Raw genomic sequence first — 21,245 nt, 5'->3', positions numbered from 1 at the left:
GGCGCTTGCCAGCTGCCACCTCATGGGCCAAATGAGCCCCAGTGTCTTTTCATTATCTCGGTGTGTAAGAGGGCACGCAGCGTGGCAAAGGCTGATTGCAAGTGCCCTGCATGCCAGAGCTCTTACCCAAGGGCTTGTTCTTAGGGTGCCATGTGCCTTTTTTGCAAAGCCACCGGGAAGACCAGGGTCTTGGCACTGCACAAGAAGGCCCCTTGCAACTGCCTCCCATTCCAGTGACCGCATGACATACGCCGCATGGCTGTAATCTAGTGAGGCGCGAGGTTATGAAATGTCACAGCACAGGCACTCCTCTGCGGCACTGCCTGCTCAGCACGATGCATCACTCGCCAGCCCTACGGAGCCGGCCTCCATCTGCCTGCAGGCGTTGGTCATCGACCTGTGCCAGTCTGGGGCAGAAAGACCCCTCGTGCTCTTCCCTCCTGAGCTGCTTGTTACAAGATTCATAAATCCCCTCCTGATGGCACATGACACAAGCTTGTGCCATCCCTTCCACAGCCCCTCTGACCCCTCACAGGTGTCCTGGGAGACTCATTTCTAGGGGACGGTACTGGGCAGGGTCTTCTCTCAGGGTTCTGTGGAGCTGGGAGTCCTGTCTGAAGGCTCAGCTGCAAAAGCACCCGCTGAGAACGGCTCTGCTGTGTTCAAGGGTGGCTCTATTCCCAGCAGAGCCCAGCTGTGGGCAAAGGGCTGAGATGTCTTCCCGGGACAGAGCACGGGGCAGGCAGGAGCTGCAGAAGCACGGCCCTCTCCTGCTGGGCGCAGCCCCCAGCAGGGAGATGCTGTTGCCATGTAGCCCCTGAAGCAGAAACGTCTGGAAAGGCTCTGAGATGGTGAGTGCTGCTGTGGTGAGGGGATGCTGACTCAGGGTGGGGCAGGAGCTGGACAGCACCATTGTCATCTTTGTCATCGTTGTCATCAGCAGGAGGGAGTGCCGCCTCTGCACATTGGCCCTCGGGGAGCTGAGCAATGGTGGGGATGGTATAAAAGCTCTGCCTCTGCCAGGCTCTCCCATCCTCTGCTCTGGCCGCCTTCTCCTTGGGGAACAGGGTAAGTCTGGGAGCGCTTCTACTCCTGGATCCGTGAGCCAGTCCCTCGACCTCAGGCACTCCCCTCTACTGCAACCTTGCTATTTCTGTTCTCTTGCAGAGCACCGTCCGATCCCACACAAAGATGTCTTGCTACGACCTGTGCCCACCAAAAAGCGGCGTCGCCGTCCCCCAGCCCATCGCTGAGAGCTGCAACGAGCTGTGCGCCCGGCAGTGCCCCGACTCGTCGGCCTTCATCCAGCCGCCCCCCGTCGTCGTCACCTTCCCCGGCCCCATCCTCAGCTCCTTCCCCCAGCAAGCCGTGGTGGGCTCGTCCGGAGCCCCCGCCTTTGGGGGCAACCTGGGGCTGGGGGGCCTCTATGGCGCCGGGGCCACGCTGGGCTCAGGGGGCCTCTGCACCTTTGGCAGACCCTACGCTTCTCCTGCCTGCAGCCCTTGTGCCCTGCCCCGCTACAGCAGGAAGCTCTGGGACACCTGTGGGCCCTGCTAGACCCAGCCCAGAAAACCCTGAGACCCTGGGCATCTCAGCTTCACATCTCCTCTCCTCCTCTCTCCATGCTGCCTCTCCTCCTCCATGCTCCTGCCCATCCCCAGAGGCACGAAGCCACCGGCCTCCCACAGGGCACTTCTTGTCTCTCCAGCAGCCACCGCCTGGCAGCAGCCTGAAGGAGCAGCTCTCTTGAAGCCCACAGGGACAACCTGCCTGCCTCTGCCTGTTGTGTCTTTCTCCAGTTGTTGTTTCCTGCACTTACAATAAAAGAATCCTGCATCTAATTCCTCTGTCTTTGTTTTTCCTTTCACTGAGCCATGTGGTTTTCAGGGCTCTCTCACCCTGCACGTGACCCCCCTCATCTGGGCCAGTGCCGTCTCTCTGTCCCAGCAGATCTGGGCTGAGCTGCCTTTGGGGAGACCCCACAGGCTGGCAGCTCTGGCCACACACAGCCCTACAGCTGAGTTCCAAGGGCCCTGCCTGAACACCGACACATCTGCTGCCTGCAGGACCTGCAGCCCTTGGGCGTTTGCAGACCTGGAGCTTCCCTGGGCATGAGTGTGGCTGCCCCAGGGGCTGGGAGCCACCCAGGGACAATGGGTGTTGTGACTCCAGCCCCTTTGTGCCCCCATGGCTCTGTCTGAGCCCCTGGGCAGAAAGAATATGGACGCTTCCTTTTCCTCTTCCCCATCATTTTCCCATTCCCTTCTCTTTCCTCTTATCTTTCCCGTTCTTTCTTATTTTTTCATTCTCTTTCAGAGTCCTCTTCCATCTTCCCCATCTTCTTGCCTGTCTTTCTTCTCCACACACCTTCACCTTCTCTTTCCCCATCCTTTTCTCCATCCCCTTCTGTCCCCCAGCAGAGACCAATCTGCTGCTCCTCAATTCTCTGACACAGACAGAAAATGACAGAAATAACTGCCTGATTCTTGGGCAGGAGCCTTTGCCGGGTATCTTATGCTGCTCCCTCTGCAGGGTCACCCAGAGCCGGCTGCCCACTACCGTGTCCATGTGACTTTGTGACCAAGAATAGAAAAGCTACAAACTCCTGAGGAAACCTGTGCAGGTGCTCGGTTACCCTCACAGTGGCAAAAGAGGTTTGCACGTTTGAGGCAGAGGCTCCTGTGTTTCAGCTGGTGCCCATTGCCTCTTGTCCTGGCACTGGACGCCTCTGACAAGAGCCTGGACTCATCTTCTCGAACCCTTCCCTTCGTGCGTCTGTGCACATTGATGAGAACCCATCCAGTCCATACACGAAGTAACTGTCACGGTGCTCTGAGGCTCTCACTAGGAGAGAAATTCTCCCTGTCCCTTCAGCATTTTTGTGGTTTAATCCCAGTTGGCATCTAAACAGCCCAGAGCTCCTCGCTCAGTCATCTTCTGCAGGAATGGGTGAGAGAATCAGAGGACTAAAAGTGAGAAAACTGGTGTGTTGGGATAAAGAGTTTAAGAGATGCATGCAAGCCAAGCAAATACGGAATTCATTTTCTACTTGCCATTAGCTCAGGTGTTCAGCCATCTCCAGGATGGCAGGGCGGCCACACTGGCAATGGTTACTTGGGAAGACAAATGCCATCACTCCACAGATCCTCCTTCCTTCTTCTTCCCCCAGCTTTCTATTGCTGAGCATGATGTCCTATGCCATGGAATACTGACGGCCATTTCCCAGGTATGAGCTTACACAATTGCTCCCATCCAGCCTCCTCTGTGCAGATGCCTGAAGATTCTAACATGCTTCTGCAGAGCAGTGGAACCGTGTAGAGTTGTTTCTGCTCGTGGGCTCAGAATCTGGAGCACTGCTTGTACCTACCCTGCTCCCTGTCCTCTGCCCTTTCCCCAGCTCCTGCAAGTCCCAGCACAAGGCTCTCTTTCCCCTGCCTGCTGCCTGCATCCTCCCTCTCCCAGCACTTCCCACCCTCACCTCCCTTGGGCATCGCAAACCCAGCATTTACCCTCCCACAGCTGCTGGGCACCTGCCACCCGGGTTTCCCAAGCTTGGGACAATGAGGGAGTGAGACATGACTTGGATGCAGGAAAACTTTATTGTGCCCAGAGAGGCAGGACAGGCAGTGAGGCAGAGCGAGGGCAAGAGCAGAGCAGCAGGTTAACACAAAAAGTGGGAGGCAGGTGGATTTTCTCCAGAGCAAGGCTTTCAGCTCCAGATGCCCCCATGGAGCAGCATTCCAGATGCTGAGGTATTGGCACTGCAGCCTCGAAGAGCCCTTCGAGTCCACATGCTGCCCTGTCCAACATCTGGGAGGAGAGGGGAGCAGAGGGCAGGAGAAGGGGTGATGAAAGGGCCGAGGGTGTGTGGCACTGCCAGCTGCCCAGGTGTTGGCTGTGGCTGCTCAGCACTGCTCAGAGCCTCGTGCCCGCCAGCTCAGCCCTGCATGGGGGTGGTGTTGGTGATTGGGCTGGGGCCAGTGCCTGGGTCTGGGCTGGGTCTAGCAGGGCCCACAGGTGTCCCAGAGCTTCCTGCTGTAGCGGGGCAGGGCACAAGGGCTGCAGGCAGGAGAAGCGTAGGGTCTGCCAAAGGTGCAGAGGCCCCCTGAGCCCAGCGTGGCCCCGGCGCCATAGAGGCCCCCCAGCCCCAGGTTGCCCCCAAAGGCGGGGGCTCCGGACGAGCCCACCACGGCTTGCTGGGGGAAGGAGCTGAGGATGGGGCCGGGGAAGGTGACGACGACGGGGGGCGGCTGGATGAAGGCCGACGAGTCGGGGCACTGCTGGGCGCACAGCTCGTTGCAGCTCTCAGCGATGGGCTGGGGGACGGCGACGCCGCTTTTCGGTGGGCACAGGTCGTAGCAAGACATCTTTGTGTGGGATCAGACGGTGCTCTGCAAGAGAACAGCGACAATAAGATTGCAGTAGAGGGGATCGCCTGAGTTCGAGCGGTTGGCTCATGGATCCAGGAGGAGAAGCGCTCCCAGACTTACCGTGTTCCCCAAGGAGAAGGCGGCCAGAGCAGAGGATGGGAGAGCCTGGCAGAGGCAGAGCTTTTATACCATCCCCACCATTGCTCAGCTCCCCGAGGGCCAATGTGCAGAGGGGCACTCCCTCCTGCCTATGACAACGATGACAACGATGACAATGGTGCTGTCCAGCTCCTGCCCCACCCTGAGTCAGCATCGATCACCACAGAATCACACACAACGTCCGAGCCTTTCCAGGTGTTTCTGCTTCAGGGGCTACATGGCAACAGCATCTCCCTCATGGGGGCTGCACCCGGCAGGAGAGGGCCGCGCTTCTGCAGCTCCTGCCTTCCCCATGCTGTCCTGGGAAGAAATCTCAGCCCTGTGCCCTCAGCTGGGTTCTGCTGGGAGGAGCGTTGCACCTGAGCCCAACAGGGCCATTCCCACTGGGGGCTGCTGCAGCTGAACCTTCAGACAGGACTCCCAGCTCCACAGCATGCTGAGGGCAACCCCTGCCCAGTAGTGGCCAGCATTATTGGGGATCCCACCACACCTGTGAAGGGCTGGTGGGGCTGGGGTAGGAGTGGCACGAGCTTGTGCTGTGTGAGATAAGGAGGGGATTTGTGAATCTTGCAAAAAACAGCTCAGGAGGGAAGAGCATGAGGGGTCTTTCTGCCCCAGACTGGCAGAGGTCGATGACCAACGCCTGCAGGCAGATGGAGGCCGGCTCCGTAGGGCTGGCGAGTGATGCATCGTGCTGAGCAGGCAGTGCCGCAGAGGAGTGCCTGTGCTGTGACATTTCGTAACCTCACTCATCTCTAGATTACAGCTGTACGACATATGTCATGTGGCCACTGGTATGCAGAAGGCCTTTGCGAGGGGCCTTCTTGGCCAGTGCCAAGACCCTGCTCTTACTGGTGGCTCTGCAAAAAAAGCATGTGGCAACGTAAGACCAAGCCCTTGGGTAAGAGCTCTGGCATGCAGGGCACTTGCAATCAGCCTTTGCCACGCTGCGTGCCCTCTTACACACCGAGATAATGAAAAGACACTGGGGCTCATTTGGCCCATGAGGTGGCAGCTGGCAAGCGCCCGAGCAGGGTAGTTGCAGGGGCTGATAGAGCGGGTTGGGGCTGCTGAGGAAGCAGCGTCAGCACAACAGCCCCGTGCCACGCAGGGAGGAACCAGGGGCTTGTGTGTCACAGTCCGTGTGCCCCCAGCGTGGCCAGCTCCTCCCCTCACTCGCCACACGCCATAAAAGCTCTGCCCTCAGCGAGCACTGGCATCCATCGCTCCTGCCTCGCTCTGCTCAGGAAAGGGAAGGTGGGTGCCTCTGGGTCTCTGCCTCCTGTGGCAGGGACCAGCTTTGTGCCTCCCTGGCCAGGAGAGCTCTGAGGGCAGCAGGCGTGTGGCAGCTGCCTTGGACAGCCAGGGTGGGCTGAGCCACAGCGGGAGGAGGAGGGAGCCCCGTGGCCGGGACTCACAGAGCCAGGCCCTGCACAGGCTCTCGGGGAGTCTTTGTGTGCCCTCGGAGTGCAGAGAGGAGGGCACTGAGGGGGCAGTTTGGGCTAAGGGCAAGCGTTGGGCACCGAGGTCATGGTGGTTGCTGTGGCCTTTCCTGGTTTGGGGCAGCCCTGGGAAGAGGGCACTGCACAGCTGTGGTATCTCCTCTGCATTCACGACATCTGTTCTTGTGGCCGTGTGTTTCAGGCTCAGCTCTCTCACACAAAGATGTCTTGCTACGACCTGTGCCCACCGAAAAGCGGCGTCGCCGTCCCCCAGCCCATCGCTGAGAGCTGCAACGAGCTGTGCGCCCGGCAGTGCCCCGACTCGTCGGCCTTCATCCAGCCGCCCCCCGTCGTCGTCACCTTCCCCGGCCCCATCCTCAGCTCCTTCCCCCAGCAAGCCGTGGTGGGCTCGTCCGGAGCCCCCGCCTTTGGGGGCAACCTGGGGCTGGGGGGCCGCTATGGCGCCGGGGCCACGCTGGGCTCAGGGGGCCTCTGCACCTTTGGCAGACCCTACGCTTCTCCTGCCTGCAGCCCTTGTGCCCTGCCCCGCTACAGCAGGAAGCTCTGGGACACCTGTGGGCCCTGCTAGACCCAGCCCAGAAAACCCTGAGACCCTGAGACATCTCAGCTTCACATCTCCTCTCCTTCTCCTCTCTCCACGCTGCCTCTCCTCCTCCATGCTCCTGTCCATCCCCAGAGGCACGAAGCCACCGGCCTCCCACAGGGCACTTCTTGTCTCTCCAGCAGCCACCGCCTGGCAGCAGCCTGAAGGAGCAGCTCTCTTGAAGCCCACAGGGACAACCTGCCTGCCTCTGCCTGTTGTGTCTTTCTCCAGTTGTTGTTTCCTGCACTTACAATAAAAGAATCCTGCATCTAATTCCTCTGTCTTTGTTTTTCCTTTCACTGAGCCATGTGGTTTTCAGGGCTCTCTCACCCTGCACGTGACCCCCCTCATCTGGGCCAGTGTCGTCTCTCTGTCCCAGCAGATCTGGGCTGAGCTGCCTTTGGGGAGACCCCACAGCCTGGCAGCTCTGGCCACACACAGCCCTACAGCTGAGTTCCAAGGGCCCTGCCTGAACACCGACACATCTGCTGCCTGCAGGACCTGCAGCCCTTGGGCGTTTGCAGACCTGGAGCTTCCCTGGGCATGAGTGTGGCTGCCCCAGGGGCTGGGAGCCACCCAGGGACAATGGGTGTTGTGACTCCAGCCCCTTTGTGCCCCCATGGCTCTCTCTGAGACCCTGGGGGAAGAAAGCAATAGGGATGCTTCCATTTCCTCTTCCCTATCACATTCCCTTTCCCTTCTCTTTCCTCTTCTTCCTTCTCTTTCCATCTTTCTTCTCCCTCTTCTTTTTTTTTTTTTTTCTCAGAGTCCTCTTCCCTTTCACCTCTTCTCACCCTTCCCCATCCTTTTCCTGTGTATTCTTCTCCTTCACCATCCCTTTCCCATCCTTTTCTCCTTCCCCTTCTGACACTCAACACAGAACAAGAGACAGAAAATGACAGAAGTAGCTGCCTGATTCCTGAGGCAGGAGCCTTTGCAGGGCATCTTGTTATGGTGCTGCCTCAGCAGGATCACCCAGACCCCCTGTTCAGCACTGTGTCCACACGGCTTTTGCAAATCTCCAAGAACATCGACTTTACAACCTCCTGGAATAACCTGTGCCAGAGCTCGGTCATCCTCACAGGGGCAAAAGAGTTTTGGGCTGTTGGGGCAGAGCCTCCTGGGTTTCAGCTGGTGCCCATTGCCTCTTGTCCTGGCACTGGACACCTCTGACAAGAGCCTGGACTCGTCTTCTCGATTCCTTCCCTTCAGGTATCTGTGCACATTGATAAGAACCCACCCAGTCCTGCTTGGAGCCAGGAGGAACAGACACGGTGCTCTGAGGCTCTCCCCAGGAGGCAGCTGCTCCTTGTCTCTTCAGCATTTTTGTTGTTTAATCCCAGCTGGCAACTAAACTGCCCAGAGCACCTCGCTCACTCCTCCACTGCTGGCATGGGTGAGTGAATCAGAGTGCTAGAAGTGAGAAAACTGGTGTGTTGGGATAAAGGGAGTTTAAGGAATGCATGCAGCCAAGCAAATAAGAAATTAATTTTCTACTTGCCATTAGCTCAGGTGTTCAGCCATCTCCAGGACGGCAGGGCGGACACACTGGCAATGGTTACTTGAGAAGACAAATGCCATCACGCCACAGATCCTCCTTCCTCCTTCTTCCCCCAGCTTTCTATTGCTGAGCATGATGTCCTATGGCATGGAATACTGACGGCCATTTCCCAGGTATGAGCTTACACACTTGCTCCCATCCAGCCTCCTCTGTGCAGATGCCTGAAGATTCTGCCATGCTTCTGCAGAGCAGTGGAACCGTGTAGAGTTGTTTCTGCTCGTGGGCTCAGAATCTGGAGCACTGCTTGTACCTACCCTGCTCCCTGTCCTCTGCCCTTTCCCCAGCTCCTGCAAGTCCCAGCACAAGGCTCTCTTTCCCCTGCCTGCTGCCTGCAGCCTCCCTCTCCCAGCACTTCCCACCCTCACCTCCCTTGGGAATCTCAAACCCAGCATTTACCCTCCCACAGCTGCTGGGCACCTGCCACCAGGGTTTCCCAAGCTTGGGACAATGAGGGAGTGAGACATGACTTGGATGCAGGAAAACTTTATTGTGCCCAGAGTGTCCAGACAGGCAGTGAGGCAGAGCGAGGGCAAGACCAGAGAGGCTGGTTACCAAAAAAAGTGGGAGGCAGAGGGATTAACTCCAGAGCAAGGCTTTCAGCTCCAGATGCCCCCATGGAACAGCATTCCAGATGCTGAGGAATTGGCCCTACAGCGTCGAAGAGCCCTTCAAGTCCACATGCTGCCCTGTCCAACATCTGGGAGGAGAGGGGAGGGGAGCAGAGGGCAGGAGAAGGGGTCAGGAAAGGGCCAAGGGTGTGTGGCACTGCCAGCTGCCCAGGTGTTGGCTGTGGCTGCTCAGCACTGCTCAGAGCCTCGTGCCCACCAGCTCAGCTCTGCGTGGGGTTCGTGTTGGCGATTGGGCTGGGTCTAGCAGGGCCCACAGGTGTCCCAGAGCTTCCTGCTGTAGCGGGGCAGGGCACAAGGGCTGCAGGCAGGAGAAGCGTAGGGTCTGCCAAAGGTGCAGAGGCCCCCTGAGCCCAGCGTGGCCCCGGCGCCATAGAGGCCCCCCAGCCCCAGGTTGCCCCCAAAGGCGGGGGCTCCGGACGAGCCCACCACGGCTTGCTGGGGGAAGGAGCTGAGGATGGGGCCGGGGAAGGTGACGACGACGGGGGGCGGCTGGATGAAGGCCGACGAGTCGGGGCACTGCCGGGTGCACAGCTCGTTGCAGCTCTCAGCGATGGGCTGGGGGACGGCGACGCCGCTTTTCGGTGGGCACAGGTCGTAGCAAGACATCTTTGTGTGAGAGAGCTGAGCCTGAAACACACGGCCACAAGAACAGATGTCGTGAACGCGGAGGAGATACCCCAGCTGTGCAGTGCCCTCTTCCCAGGGCTGCCCCAAACCAGGAAAGGCCACAGCAACCACCATGACCTCAGTGCCCAACGCTTGCCCTTAGCCCAAACTGCCCCCTCAGTGCCCTCCTCTCTGCACTCCGAGGGCACACAAAGACTCCCCGAGAGCCTGTGCAGGGCCTGGCTCTGTGAGTCCCGGCCACGGGGCTCCCTCCTCCTCCCGCTGTGGCTCAGCCCACCCTGGCTGTCCAAGGCAGCTGCCACACGCCTGCTGCCCTCAGAGCTCTCCTGGCCAGGCAGGCACAAAGCCGGTCCCTGCCACAGGAGGCAGAGACCCAGAGGCACCCACCTTCCCTTTCCTGAGCAGAGCGAGGCAGGAGCGATGGATGCCAGTGCTCGCAGAGGGCAGAGCTTTTATGCTGTGTGGCGAGTGAGGGGAGGAGCTGGCCACGCTGGGGGCACATGGACTGTGACACACAAGCCCCTGGCTCCTCCCTGCGTGGCACGGGGCTGTTGTGCTGACTCCGCTTCCTCAGCAGCCCCAACCCGCTCTATCAGCCCCTGCAATTACCCTGCTCGGGCGCTTGCCAGCTGCCACCTCATGGGCCAAATGAGCCCCAGTGTCTTTTCATTATCTCGGTGTATAAGAGGGCACGCAGCGTGGCAAAGGCTGACTGAGAGCACCCTGCGTACCAGAGTTCCTGCCCTAGGGCTTGGTCTTAAAGTGCCACATTCTCTTTTTGCAGAGTCACTGGGAAGACCAGGGTTCTGTCACTGGGCAAGAAGGCCCCTCGCAAAGGCCTCCCGAATACCAACGACCGCATGACATACGCCGTGTGGCTGTAATCTAGAGAGGCGCGAGTTTACGAAATGGCACAGCACAGGCACTCCTCTGCGGCACTGCCTGCTCAGCACGAAGCATCACTCGCCAGCCCTACGGAGCCGGCCTCCATCTGCCTGCAGGCGTTGGTCATCGACCTCTGCCAGTCTGGGGCAGAAAGACCCCTCGTGCTCTTCCCTCCTGAGCTGTGTGGTGCAAGGATCACAGATCCCCTCCTGATCATACAGAGCACAAGCTCGTGCCAGCCCTGCCACTGTCCCACCGGCCCCCACAGGTGTCCTGTGTTCTCCAATGCTGGGGCCTGGTGCTGGGCAGGGCCTTCCCGCTGGGTGCTGTGGAACTGGGAGTCCCATCTGAAGACTCAGCTGCAGCAGCCCCCAGTAGGAATTGCTCTGCTGGGATTCGGTGTGACTCTCCTCCCAGCAGAGCCCAGCTGTGGGCACAGAGATGTCTTCCCAGGGCAGAGCACAGGGCTGGCAGGAGATGCAGAAGCACGGCCCTCTCCTGCCGGGCGCAGCTCCCAGAAGGGAGATGCTGCTGCCACAGCAGAAAAGGCAGGAAAGGCTCTGAGATGGTGTGTGCTGCTGTGGTGAGGGGATGCTGACTGAGGGTGGGGCAGGAGCTGGACAGCACCATTGTCATCTTTGTCATCGTTGTCATTGTTGTCATCGTTGTCATCAGCAGGAGGGAGTGCCCCTCTGCACATTGGCCCTCGGGGAGCTGAGCAATGGTGGGGATGGTATAAAAGCTCTGCCTCTGCCAGGCTCTCCCATCCTCTGCTCTGGCCGCCTTCTCCTTGGGGAACAGGGTAAGTCTGGGAGCGCTTCTCCTCCTGTATCCGTGAGCCAACCACTCGAACTCAGGCGATCCCCTCTACTGCAATCTTATTGTCGCTGTTCTCTTGCAGAGCACCGTCCAATCCCACACAAAGATGTCTTGCTACGACCTGTGCCCACCGAAAAGCGGCGTCGCCGTCCCCCAGCCCATCGCTGAGAGCTGCAACGAGCTGTGTGCCCGGCAGTGCCCCGACTCGTCGGCCTTCATCCAGCCGCCCCCCGTCGTCGTCACCTTCCCCGGCCCCATCCTCAGCTCCTTCCCCCAGCAAGCCGTGGTGGGCTCGTCCGGAGCCCCCGCCTTTGGGGGCAACCTGGGGCTGGGGGGCCTCTATGGCGCCGGGGCCACGCTGGGCTCAGGGGGCCTCTGCACCTTTGGCAGACCCTACGCTTCTCCTGCCTGCAGCCCTTGTGCCCTGCCCCGCTACAGCAGGAAGCTCTGGGACACCTGTGGGCCCTGCTAGACCCACACCCAGAAAACCCTGAGACCCTGGGCCACCTCAGCCTCACTCCTTTTCTCTTTAATCCATCCCTTCTTCCCTCTTCATGCTGCATCTCCTCCTCCTTACCCCTCCCCTTACCCAAAGGTGCGATTCCACCGTCCTCCCACAGGGCACTTCTTGTCTCTCCAGCAGCCACCGCCTGGCAGAAGCCTGAAGGAGCAGCTCTCTTGAAACCCACAGGCACAACTTGCCTGACGCTACTTGTATCTTTCTCCAGTAGTTTATTTCTACCCTTTCAATAAAAGAATCTTGCATCCAAATCTGCCTCTCTGTTGTTTTTTCAAGGAGTTGTGTGCAGTGCAGTGGTCTCTCACCCTGCACGTGAACCCCCTCACCTGGGCCAGGGCAGTCTCTCTGTCCCAGCAGAGCTGGGCTGAGCTGCTTTTGGGGAGACCCCACAGCCCCGGCAGCTCTGGCCAACACAGCTTCCTATCCCATTCCCTTTCCCTTCTCTTGCTTCTGTTTCTTCTTTCCCTTCACTCCTTCTCCTGCTTCTTATTGTCCTTCATGTTCCACTTTGCTTTTTTCCATTGTCTCACCCTTTCCCTCCCTTTTCTCTAATTCTCTCTCACCTCTCCTCTTCTCCTTCACTTTCCCTTTCTCCTTCCACTGCTCCCCACCAGCTAAACCACCACACACTACTCCTCAGTTCCCTGTCACACAGAGAAAAACTCAGAAAGCAAACCCTGATTCTTGGGGCAGGAGCCTTTGCAGGGCATCTTGTCATGCTGCCATCTCAGCAGGGTCACCCAGAGCCGCCTGCTCAGCACCGGGTACACACGCCTTTGTCTCCAGTGACAGAGACTTCACAACGTCCTGGGAAAACCTGTGTCCATGCTCGCTCACCCTCACAGTGGCAGGAGTTGTGGGCTGTTGAGGCAGAGGCTCCTGTGTTTCAGCTGGTGCCCATTGCGTCTTGTCCTGGCACTGGACACCTCTGACCAGAGGCTGGACCCATCTTCTCGAACCCTTCCCTTCTTGTGTCTGTGCACATTGATGAGAACCCATCCGGTCGATACAGGGAGCAACAGTCACGGTGCTCTGAGGCACTCGCCAGGAGAGAAATTCTCCCTGTCCCTTCAGCACTTTTGTGGTTTAAGCCCAGCTGACATCTAAACAGCCCAGAGCACCTCGCTCAGTCCGCCACTGCTGAGATATGTGAGAGAATCGGAGGGCTAAAAGTGAGAAAACTGGTGTGTTGGGATAAAAAGAGTTTAAGAGGTAAAGGAAAAGCCTTGCATGCAACCAAGCAAATAAGGAATTCATTTTCTACTTGCGATTAGCAGCAGGTGTTCAGCAGAACAGGGCGGCCACACTGGCAACGGTTACTTGGGAAGACAAATGCCATCACTCCAAAGATCTTCCTTCTTTCTTCTTCCCCCAGCTTCCTATTGCTGAGCATGATGTCCTATGCCATGGAATATTGACAATCATTTTCAAGGCACGGGTTTAAGTACTGTCTCTGGTTCAGCCTGCTCCGTACAGACGGACAGAGAGGTTTCCAAGTTTCCATGAAGCAGCTGGACCTGGTGCCACTATCGGTCTCAGAAGATGAAGCAAAGGAGCACTGCCAGCGCCTGCCCTGCTGTCTGCCCCCTGACCATTCCCCACCTCCTGCAAGCTCCACCAAGAGGCTCTCTTTCCCCTGCCTGCTGCCCGCATCCTCCCTCTCCCAGCACTTCCCATGATCACCTTCCCTGGGCATCTCAAACCCAGCATTCACCCTCCCACAGCAGCAGAGCACTTGCCACAAGACTTTCCCAAGTTTGGGACAATGAGGGAGTGAGACATGACTTGGATGCAGGAAAACTTTATTGTGCCCAGAGGGCCAGGAGAGACTGTCAGACAGATGGCAGGCAAAGCCGGAGGATGGTTGATATGCAGTAGGGAAAGCAGAGAGATCCTTTCCAGAGGATGTTTTCTCACTCCGGATGGCCGCATGGAGAGGTATTGAGGATCCCGAGGAGTTGGACCTCGAGCCTTGCAGAGCCCTTCGGTTACACGTCCGGCCCGATCAAAGAGCTGGGAGGAGAAGGAAGTGGAGGGGAGCAGAGGGCAGGAGAAGGGGGCACAAAAGGGCGAAGCTTGTGTAGCACTGCCAGCTACTCAGGTGTTGGCTGGGGCTGGGGCTGCTCAGCACTGCTCAGAGCCTCGTGCCCGCCAGCTCAGCCCTGCATGGGGGTGGTGATGGCATTTGGGCTGGGGCCAGTGCCTGGGGCTGGGCTGGGTCTAGCAGGGCCCACAGGTGTCCCAGAGCTTCCTGCTGTAGCGGGGCAGGGCACAAGGGCTGCAGGCAGGAGAAGCGTAGGGTCTGCCAAAGGTGCAGAGGCCCCCTGAGCCCAGCGTGGCCCCGGCGCCATAGAGGCCCCCCAGCCCCAGGTTGCCCCCAAAGGCGGGGGCTCCGGACGAGCCCACCACGGCTTGCTGGGGGAAGGAGCTGAGGATGGGGCCGGGGAAGGTGACGACGACGGGGGGCGGCTGGATGAAGGCCGACGAGTCGGGGCACTGCCGGGCGCACAGCTCGTTGCAGCTCTCAGCGATGGGCTGGGGGACGGCGACGCCGCTTTTTGGTGGGCACAGGTCGTAGCAAGACATCTTTGTGTGGGATCGGACGGTGCTCTGCAAGAGAACAGAAATAGCAAGGTTGCAGTAGAGGGGAGCGCCTGAGGTCGAGGGACTGGCTCACAGATCCAGGAGGAGAAGCGCTCCCAGACTTACCCTGTTCCCCAAGGAGAAGGCGGCCAGAGCAGAGGATGGGAGAGCCTGGCAGAGGCAGAGCTTTTATACCATCCCCACCATTGCTCAGCTCCCCGAGGGCCAATGTGCAGAGGGGCACTCCCTCCTGCTGATGACAACGATGACAAAGATGACAATGGTGCTGTCCAGCTCCTGCCCCACCCTGAGTCAGCATCCCCTCACCACAGCAGCACACACCGTCTCGGAGCCTTTCCTGCCCTTTCTGCTGTGGCAGCAGCATCTCCCTGATGGTTGTTGCGCAGGGCAGGAGAGGGCCATGATTCTGCAGCTCCTGCCTGCCCTGTGCTCTGCCCTGTGCCCACAGCTGTGCCCCCAACCCCAGTAGGGACATTCCCACCAGGGGCTGCTGCAGCTGAGCATTCAGAGAGAACTCCCAGCTCACCAGCACCCAGAGGGAAGTCCCTGCCCAGCACTGTTCTCCCGCAACGAGTCTCCCAGGAAACATGGAGGGATCGCCAGGGCTGTGGCAGGGCTGGCACGGGCTTGTGTCATGTGCCATCAGGAGGGGATCTGTGAACCTTGCACTAAGCAGCTCAGGAGGGAAGAGCACGAGGGGTCTTTCTGCCCCAGACTGGCACAGGTCGATGACCAACGCCTGCAGGCAGATGGAGGCCGGCTCCGTAGGGCTGGCGAGTGATGCATCGTGCTGAGCAGGCAGTGCCGCAGAGGAGTGCCTGTGCTGTGCCATTTCGTAACCTCGCGCCTCTCTAGATTACAGCCACACGGCGTATGTCATGCGGTCGTTGGTATGTGGGAGGCCTTTGCGAGGGGCCTTCTTGGCCAGTGCCAGCACCTTCAACTACCCAGTGGCTATGCAAAGAAGGAATATGTCCAACCTAAGACCAAGCCCTTGGGTAAGAGCTCTGGCATGCAGGGCACTTGCAATCAGCCTTATTCACGCTGCGTGCCCTCTTACACACCGAGATAATGAAAAGACCCTGGGGCTCATTTGGCCCATGAGGTGGCAGCTGGCAAGTGCCCGAGCAGGGTAATTGCAGGGGCTGATAGAGCGGGTTGGGGCTGCTGAGGAAGCGGCGTCAGCACAACAGCCCCGTGCCACGCAGGGAGGAACCAGGGGCTTGTGTGTCACAGTCCATGTGCCCCCAGCGTGGCCAGCTCCTCCCCTCACTCGCCACACAGCATAAAAGCTCTGCCCTCAGCGAGCACTGGCATCCATCGCTCCTGCCTCGCTCTGCTCAGGAAAGGGAAGGTGGGTGCCTCTGGGTCTCTGCCTCCTGTGGCAGGGACCGGCTTTGGGCCTCCCTGGCCAGGAGAGCTCTGAGGGCAGCAGGCGTGTGGCAGCTGCCTTGGACAGCCAGGGTGGGCTGAGCCACAGCGGGAGGAGGAGGGAGCCCCGTGGCCGGGACTCACAGAGCCAGGCCCTGCACAGGCTCTCGGGGAGTCTTTGTGTGCCCTCGGAGTGCAGAGAGGAGGGCACTGAGGGGGCAGTTTGGGCTAAGGGCAAGCGTTGGGCACTGAGGTCATGGTGGTTGCTGTGGCCTTTCCTGGTTTGGGGCAGCCCTGGGAAGAGGGCACTGCACAGCTGGGGTATCTCCTCCGCGTTCACGACATCTGTTCTTGTGGCCGTGTGTTTCAGGCTCAGCTCTCTCACACAAAGATGTCTTGCTACGACCTGTGCCCACCGAAAAGCGGCGTCGCCGTCCCCCAGCCCATCGCTGAGAGCTGCAACGAGCTGTGCGCCCGGCAGTGCCCCGACTCGTCGGCCTTCATCCAGCCGCCCCCCGTCGTCGTCACCTTCCCCGGCCCCATCCTCAGCTCCTTCCCCCAGCAAGCCGTGGTGGGCTCGTCCGGAGCCCCCGCCTTTGGGGGCAACCTGGGGCTGGGGGGCCTCTATGGCGCCGGGGCCACGCTGGGCTCAGGGGGCCTCTGCACCTTTGGCAGACCCTACGCTTCTCCTGCCTGCAGCCCTTGTGCCCTGCCCCGCTACAGCAGGAAGCTCTGGGACACCTGTGGGCCCTGCTAGACCCAGCCCAGAAAACCCTGAGACCCTGGGCATCTCAGCTTCACATCTCCTCTCCTTCTCCTCTCTCCACGCTGCCTCTCCTCCTCCATGCTCCTGCCCATCCCCAGAGGCACGAAGCCACCGGCCTCCCACAGGGCACTTCTTGTCTCTCCAGCAGCCACCGCCTGGCAGCAGCCTGAAGGAGCAGCTCTCTTGAAGCCCACAGGGACAACCTGCCTGCCTCTGCCTGTTGTGTCTTTCTCCAGTTGTTGTTTCCTGCACTTACAATAAAAGAGTCCCGCATCTCACACCTCTCTCTTCGTTTTTCCTTTCACTGAGACCCCACAGCCCTGGCAGCTCTGGCCACACACAGCCCTACAGCTGAGTTCCAAGGGCCCTGCCTGAACACCGACACATCTGCTGCCTGCAGGACCTGCAGCCCTTGGGCGTTTGCAGACCTGGAGCTTCCCTGGGCATGAGTGTGGCTGCCCCAGGGGCTGGGAGCCACCCAGGGACAATGGGTGTTGTGACTCCAGTCCCTACGTGCCCCCATGGCTCTCTCTGAGCCCCTGGGGGAGAAAGCAATAGGGATGCTTCCATTTCCTCTTCCCTATCACATTCCCTTTCCCTTCTCTTTCTGCTTCTTCTTTCCCTTTCCATCTTTCTTCTCCCTCGTCTTATTCTCTTTCAGAGTCCACTTCCCTTTCACCACCTCTCGCCCTTCCCCATCCTTTTCCTGTACATTCTTCTCTTTCCCCATCCTTTTCTCCTTCCCCTTCTGACCCTCAACACAGACCAACTCGCTGCTCCCCAGTTCTCTGCCACAGACAGAAAACGACAGAAATAACCGCCCAATTCTTGGGCAGAAGCCTTTGCAGGGCATCTTGTCATGCTGCTCCCTCAGCAGGGTCACCCAGAGCCGCCTGCTCAGCACCGCGTACCCTCGGCTTTTGTACATCTCCAAGTATGGAGACTCCAAAACCACCTGGGATAACCTGTGCCTGTGCTTTGTCACCCTCATAGTGGCAAAAGAGTTTTGGCCTGTTGAGGCAGAGCCTCTTGTGTTTCAGCTGCTGCCCATTGCCTCTTGTCCTGGCACTGGACACTTCTGACAAGAGCCTGGACTCATCTTCTTGAGCCTTCCCTTCAGACATCCGTGCACATTGAGAAGAAACCCCCCCAAGCCCCTCGATTCCAGGAGAAACAGTTTCAGCTCTCTGAGGCTCTCCCCAGGAGACAGCTGCTCCCTGTCCCTTCAGCATTTTTAAGGTTTAACCCCAGCTGACATCTAAACAGCCCAGAGCATCTCGCTCACTCATCTTCTGCTGGGATGGGTGAGTGAATCGGAGGGCTAAAATTGAGAAAACTGCTGTGTTGGGATAGAGTTTAAGAAGGAAAGGCCTTGCATGCAGCCAAGCAAACACGGAATTCATTTTCTACTTGCCATTAGCTCAGGTGTTCAGCCATCTCCAGGACAGCAGCGTGGCCCCACTGGCAATGGTTACATGGGAAGACCAATGATATCTCTCCACAGATCCTCCTTCCTTCTTCTTCCCCCAGCTTTCCATTGCTGAGCATGATGTCCTATGCCATGGAATACTGACGGCCATTTCCCAGGGGTGAGGTTAAACACTTGCTCCCATCCAGCCTCCTCTGTGCTTATACCTGGGGATCTGTCATGTTCCTGTGAAGACGGCAGATCTGATGTATCTGGTGTCAGTCCCAGGCTCAGGTGAAGCAAGTGAGCATTGCCAGCGCCTGCCCTGCTCTCTGCGCCCTGACCATTCCCCACCTCCTGTAAGCCCCCACACAAGGCTCTATTTACTCTCCCTGCTGCCTCCATCGTCCCTCTCCCAGCAGTGCTCACACTCAGCTCCCCTGGGCATCTCAGGAGCAGCATTTATACTGCAACAGCTGCCAGGATGCTGCCCCCAGTGTCTTCCAAACTTCAGATAAGGAGGGATGGAGACAGGACTTGGATGCAGGAAAATTTTATTGCGCCCAGATGGGCAGAAGAGACTGTCAGGCAGGTCAGTAAGCAAAATCCAGATATGGTGATTGACGTGTGTTTGAGGAAGGAGAGGGATAGTCTACACAGCAACGTTTCTCAATCCAGATGCTCCCTTGATGGAACAGATCCCAAGGACATGATGCTGCAGCTGCAGAGAGCCCTTCAGGTCCATGTCGTACCCAATCAAACAGCTGAGAGGATAACGGAGGGGAGGGGAAGAGAGGACAGGAGAAGGGGTCAGGAAAGGGCCAAGGGTGTGTGGCACTGCCAGCTGCCCAGGCGTTGGCTGTGGCTGCTCAGCACTGCTCAGAGCCTCGTGCCCACCAGCTCAGCCTTGCGTGGGGGTGGTGATGGCGATTGGTCTGGGGCCAGTGCCTGGGTCTGGGCTGGGTCTAGCAGGGCCCACAGGTGTCCCAGAGCTTCCTGCTGTAGCGGGGCAGGGCACAAGGGCTGCAGGCAGGAGAAGCGTAGGGTCTGCCAGAGGTGCAGAGGCCCCCTGAGCCCAGCGTGGCCCCGGCGCCATAGAGGCCCCCCAGCCCCAGGTTGCCCCCAAAGGCGGGGGCTCCGGACGAGCCCACCACGGCTTGCTGGGGGAAGGAGCTGAGGATGGGGCCGGGGAAGGTGACGACGACGGGGGGCGGCTGGATGAAGGCCGACGAGTCGGGGCACTGCCGGGCGCACAGCTCGTTGCAGCTCTCAGCGATGGGCTGGGGGACGGCGACGCCGCTTTTCGGTGGGCACAGGTCGTAGCAAGACATCTTTGTGTGAGAGAGCTGAGCCTGAAACACACGGCCACAAGAACAGATGTCGTGAACGCGGAGGAGATACCCCAGCTGTGCAGTGCCCTCTTCCCAGGGCTGCCCCAAACCAGGAAAGGCCACAGCAACCACCATGACCTCGGTGCCCAACGCTTGCCCTTAGCCCAAACTGCCCCCTCAGTGCCCTCCTCTCTGCACTCCGAGGGCACACAAAGACTCCCCGAGAGCCTGTGCAGGGCCTGGCTCTGTGAGTCCCGGCCACGGGGCTCCCTCCTCCTCCCGCTGTGGCTCAGCCCACCCTGGCTGTCCAAGGCAGCTGCCACACGCCTGCTGCCCTCAGAGCTCTCCTGGCCAGGGAGGCCCAAAGCCGGTCCCTGCCACAGGAGGCAGAGACCCAGAGGCACCCACCTTCCCTTTCCTGAGCAGAGCGAGGCAGGAGCGATGGATGCCAGTGCTCGCTGAGGGCAGAGCTTTTATGCTGTGTGGCGAGTGAGGGGAGGAGCTGGCCACGCTGGGGGCACATGGACTGTGACACACAAGCCCCTGGTTCCTCCCTGCGTGGCACGGGGCTGTTGTGCTGACGCCGCTTCCTCAGCAGCCCCAACCCGCTCTATCAGCCCCTGCAATTACCCTGCTCGGGCGCTTGCCAGCTGCCACCTCATGGGCCAAATGAGCCCCAGGGTCTTTTCATTATCTCGGTGTGTAAGAGGGCACGCAGCGTGAATAAGGCTGATTGCAAGTGCCCTGCATGCCAGAGCTCTTACCCAAGGGCTTGGTCTTAGGTTGGACATATTCCTTCTTTGCATAGCCACTGGGTAGTTGAAGGTGCTGGCACTGGCCAAGAAGGCCCCTCGCAAAGGCCTCCCACATACCAACGACCGCATGACATACCCCGTGTGTCTGTAATCTAGAGAGGCGCGAGGTTACGAAATGGCACAGCACAGGCACTCCTCTGCGGCACTGCCTGCTCAGCACGATGCATCACTCGCCAGCCCTACGGAGCCGGCCTCCATCTGCCTGCAGGCGTTGGTCATCGACCTCTGCCAGTCTGGGGCAGAAAGACCCCTCGTGCTCTTCCCTCCTGAGCTGCTTAGTGCAAGGTTCACAGATCCCCTCCTGATGGCACATGACACAAGCCCGTGCCAGCCCTGCCACAGCCCTGGCGATCCCTCCATGTTTCCTGGGAGACTCGTTGCGGGAGAACAGTGCTGGGCAGGGACTTCCCTCTGGGTGCTGGTGAGCTGGGAGTTCTCTCTGAATGCTCAGCTGCAGCAGCCCCTGGTGGGAATGTCCCTACTGGGGTTGGGGGCACAGCTGTGGGCACAGGGCAGAGCACAGGGCAGGCAGGAGCTGCAGAATCATGGCCCTCTCCTGCCCTGCGCAACAACCATCAGGGAGATGCTGCTGCCACAGCAGAAAGGGCAGGAAAGGCTCCGAGACGGTGTGTGCTGCTGTGGTGAGGGGATGCTGACTCAGGGTGGGGCAGGAGCTGGACAGCACCATTGTCATCTTTGTCATCGTTGTCATCAGCAGGAGGGAGTGCCCCTCTGCACATTGGCCCTCGGGGAGCTGAGCAATGGTGGGGATGGTATAAAAGCTCTGCCTCTGCCAGGCTCTCCCATCCTCTGCTCTGGCCGCCTTCTCCTTGGGGAACAGGGTAAGTCTGGGAGCGCTTCTCCTCCTGGATCTGTGAGCCAGTCCCTCGACCTCAGGCGCTCCCCTCTACTGCAACCTTGCTATTTCTGTTCTCTTTCAGAGCACCGTCCCATCCCACACAAAGATGTCTTGCTACGACCTGTGCCCACCAAAAAGCGGCGTCGCCGTCCCCCAGCCCATCGCTGAGAGCTGCAACGAGCTGTGCGCCCGGCAGTGCCCCGACTCGTCGGCCTTCATCCAGCCGCCCCCCGTCGTCGTCACCTTCCCCGGCCCCATCCTCAGCTCCTTCCCCCAGCAAGCCGTGGTGGGCTCGTCCGGAGCCCCCGCCTTTGGGGGCAACCTGGGGCTGGGGGGCCTCTATGGCGCCGGGGCCACGCTGGGCTCAGGGGGCCTCTGCACCTTTGGCAGACCCTACGCTTCTCCTGCCTGCAGCCCTTGTGCCCTGCCCCGCTACAGCAGGAAGCTCTGGGACACCTGTGGGCCCTGCTAGACC

The 21,245-nt window shown here is 59.5% G+C and overlaps 9 protein-coding genes across 9 annotated transcripts; 5 read left to right on the top strand and 4 right to left on the bottom strand.

The window, feature by feature from the left end:
* The first annotated feature begins 1,191 nt into the window (after window positions 1–1,191).
* Window positions 1,192–1,557, top strand: LOC141971674 (feather keratin 3-like). Its single transcript, XM_074929178.1, has one exon. The coding sequence runs from the start codon at window positions 1,192–1,194 to the stop codon at window positions 1,555–1,557; it is 366 nt and encodes a 121-aa protein (XP_074785279.1).
* Window positions 1,558–4,001: 2,444 nt separating this feature from the next.
* On the bottom strand, window positions 4,002–4,382 carry LOC141971679 (feather keratin 3-like). Its single transcript, XM_074929185.1, has one exon. The coding sequence runs from the start codon at window positions 4,365–4,367 to the stop codon at window positions 4,002–4,004; it is 366 nt and encodes a 121-aa protein (XP_074785286.1). The 5' UTR covers window positions 4,368–4,382.
* A 1,338-nt stretch (window positions 4,383–5,720) lies between these two features.
* On the top strand, window positions 5,721–6,560 carry LOC141971527 (scale keratin-like). Its single transcript, XM_074928930.1, has 2 exons — window positions 5,721–5,786; window positions 6,174–6,560. The coding sequence occupies exon 2, from the start codon at window positions 6,195–6,197 to the stop codon at window positions 6,558–6,560; it is 366 nt and encodes a 121-aa protein (XP_074785031.1). The 5' UTR covers window positions 5,721–5,786; window positions 6,174–6,194.
* Window positions 6,561–9,005: 2,445 nt separating this feature from the next.
* On the bottom strand, window positions 9,006–9,845 carry LOC141971526 (feather keratin 3-like). Its single transcript, XM_074928929.1, has 2 exons — window positions 9,780–9,845; window positions 9,006–9,392 (listed from the first exon to the last, which is right to left on the bottom strand). Exon 2 carries the CDS (start codon window positions 9,369–9,371, stop codon window positions 9,006–9,008), a length of 366 nt encoding a protein of 121 aa, XP_074785030.1. The 5' UTR covers window positions 9,372–9,392; window positions 9,780–9,845.
* A 1,357-nt stretch (window positions 9,846–11,202) lies between these two features.
* Window positions 11,203–11,568, top strand: LOC141971525 (feather keratin 3-like). The gene has a single exon (XM_074928927.1). It carries the CDS (start codon window positions 11,203–11,205, stop codon window positions 11,566–11,568), a length of 366 nt encoding a protein of 121 aa, XP_074785028.1.
* Window positions 11,569–13,836: 2,268 nt separating this feature from the next.
* On the bottom strand, window positions 13,837–14,202 carry LOC141971524 (feather keratin 3-like). Its single transcript, XM_074928926.1, has one exon. It carries the CDS (start codon window positions 14,200–14,202, stop codon window positions 13,837–13,839), a length of 366 nt encoding a protein of 121 aa, XP_074785027.1.
* Window positions 14,203–15,508: 1,306 nt separating this feature from the next.
* LOC141971666 (feather keratin 3-like) lies at window positions 15,509–16,348 on the top strand. Its single transcript, XM_074929162.1, has 2 exons — window positions 15,509–15,574; window positions 15,962–16,348. Exon 2 carries the CDS (start codon window positions 15,983–15,985, stop codon window positions 16,346–16,348), a length of 366 nt encoding a protein of 121 aa, XP_074785263.1. The 5' UTR covers window positions 15,509–15,574; window positions 15,962–15,982.
* A 2,382-nt stretch (window positions 16,349–18,730) lies between these two features.
* On the bottom strand, window positions 18,731–19,570 carry LOC141971670 (scale keratin-like). The gene is made up of 2 exons (XM_074929174.1): window positions 19,505–19,570; window positions 18,731–19,117 (listed from the first exon to the last, which is right to left on the bottom strand). Exon 2 carries the CDS (start codon window positions 19,094–19,096, stop codon window positions 18,731–18,733), a length of 366 nt encoding a protein of 121 aa, XP_074785275.1. The 5' UTR covers window positions 19,097–19,117; window positions 19,505–19,570.
* Window positions 19,571–20,876: 1,306 nt separating this feature from the next.
* On the top strand, window positions 20,877–21,242 carry LOC141971655 (feather keratin 3-like). The gene has a single exon (XM_074929143.1). It carries the CDS (start codon window positions 20,877–20,879, stop codon window positions 21,240–21,242), a length of 366 nt encoding a protein of 121 aa, XP_074785244.1.
* Window positions 21,243–21,245: the final 3 nt, after the last annotated feature.

Source organism: Athene noctua, chromosome 29 (assembly GCF_965140245.1).
Source record: "Athene noctua chromosome 29, bAthNoc1.hap1.1, whole genome shotgun sequence".
Lineage (NCBI taxonomy): Eukaryota > Metazoa > Chordata > Aves > Strigiformes > Strigidae > Athene > Athene noctua.
The sequence above is the reverse complement of the archived record's forward strand: the minus strand, read 5'-3'. Positions and strand labels throughout refer to the sequence as shown.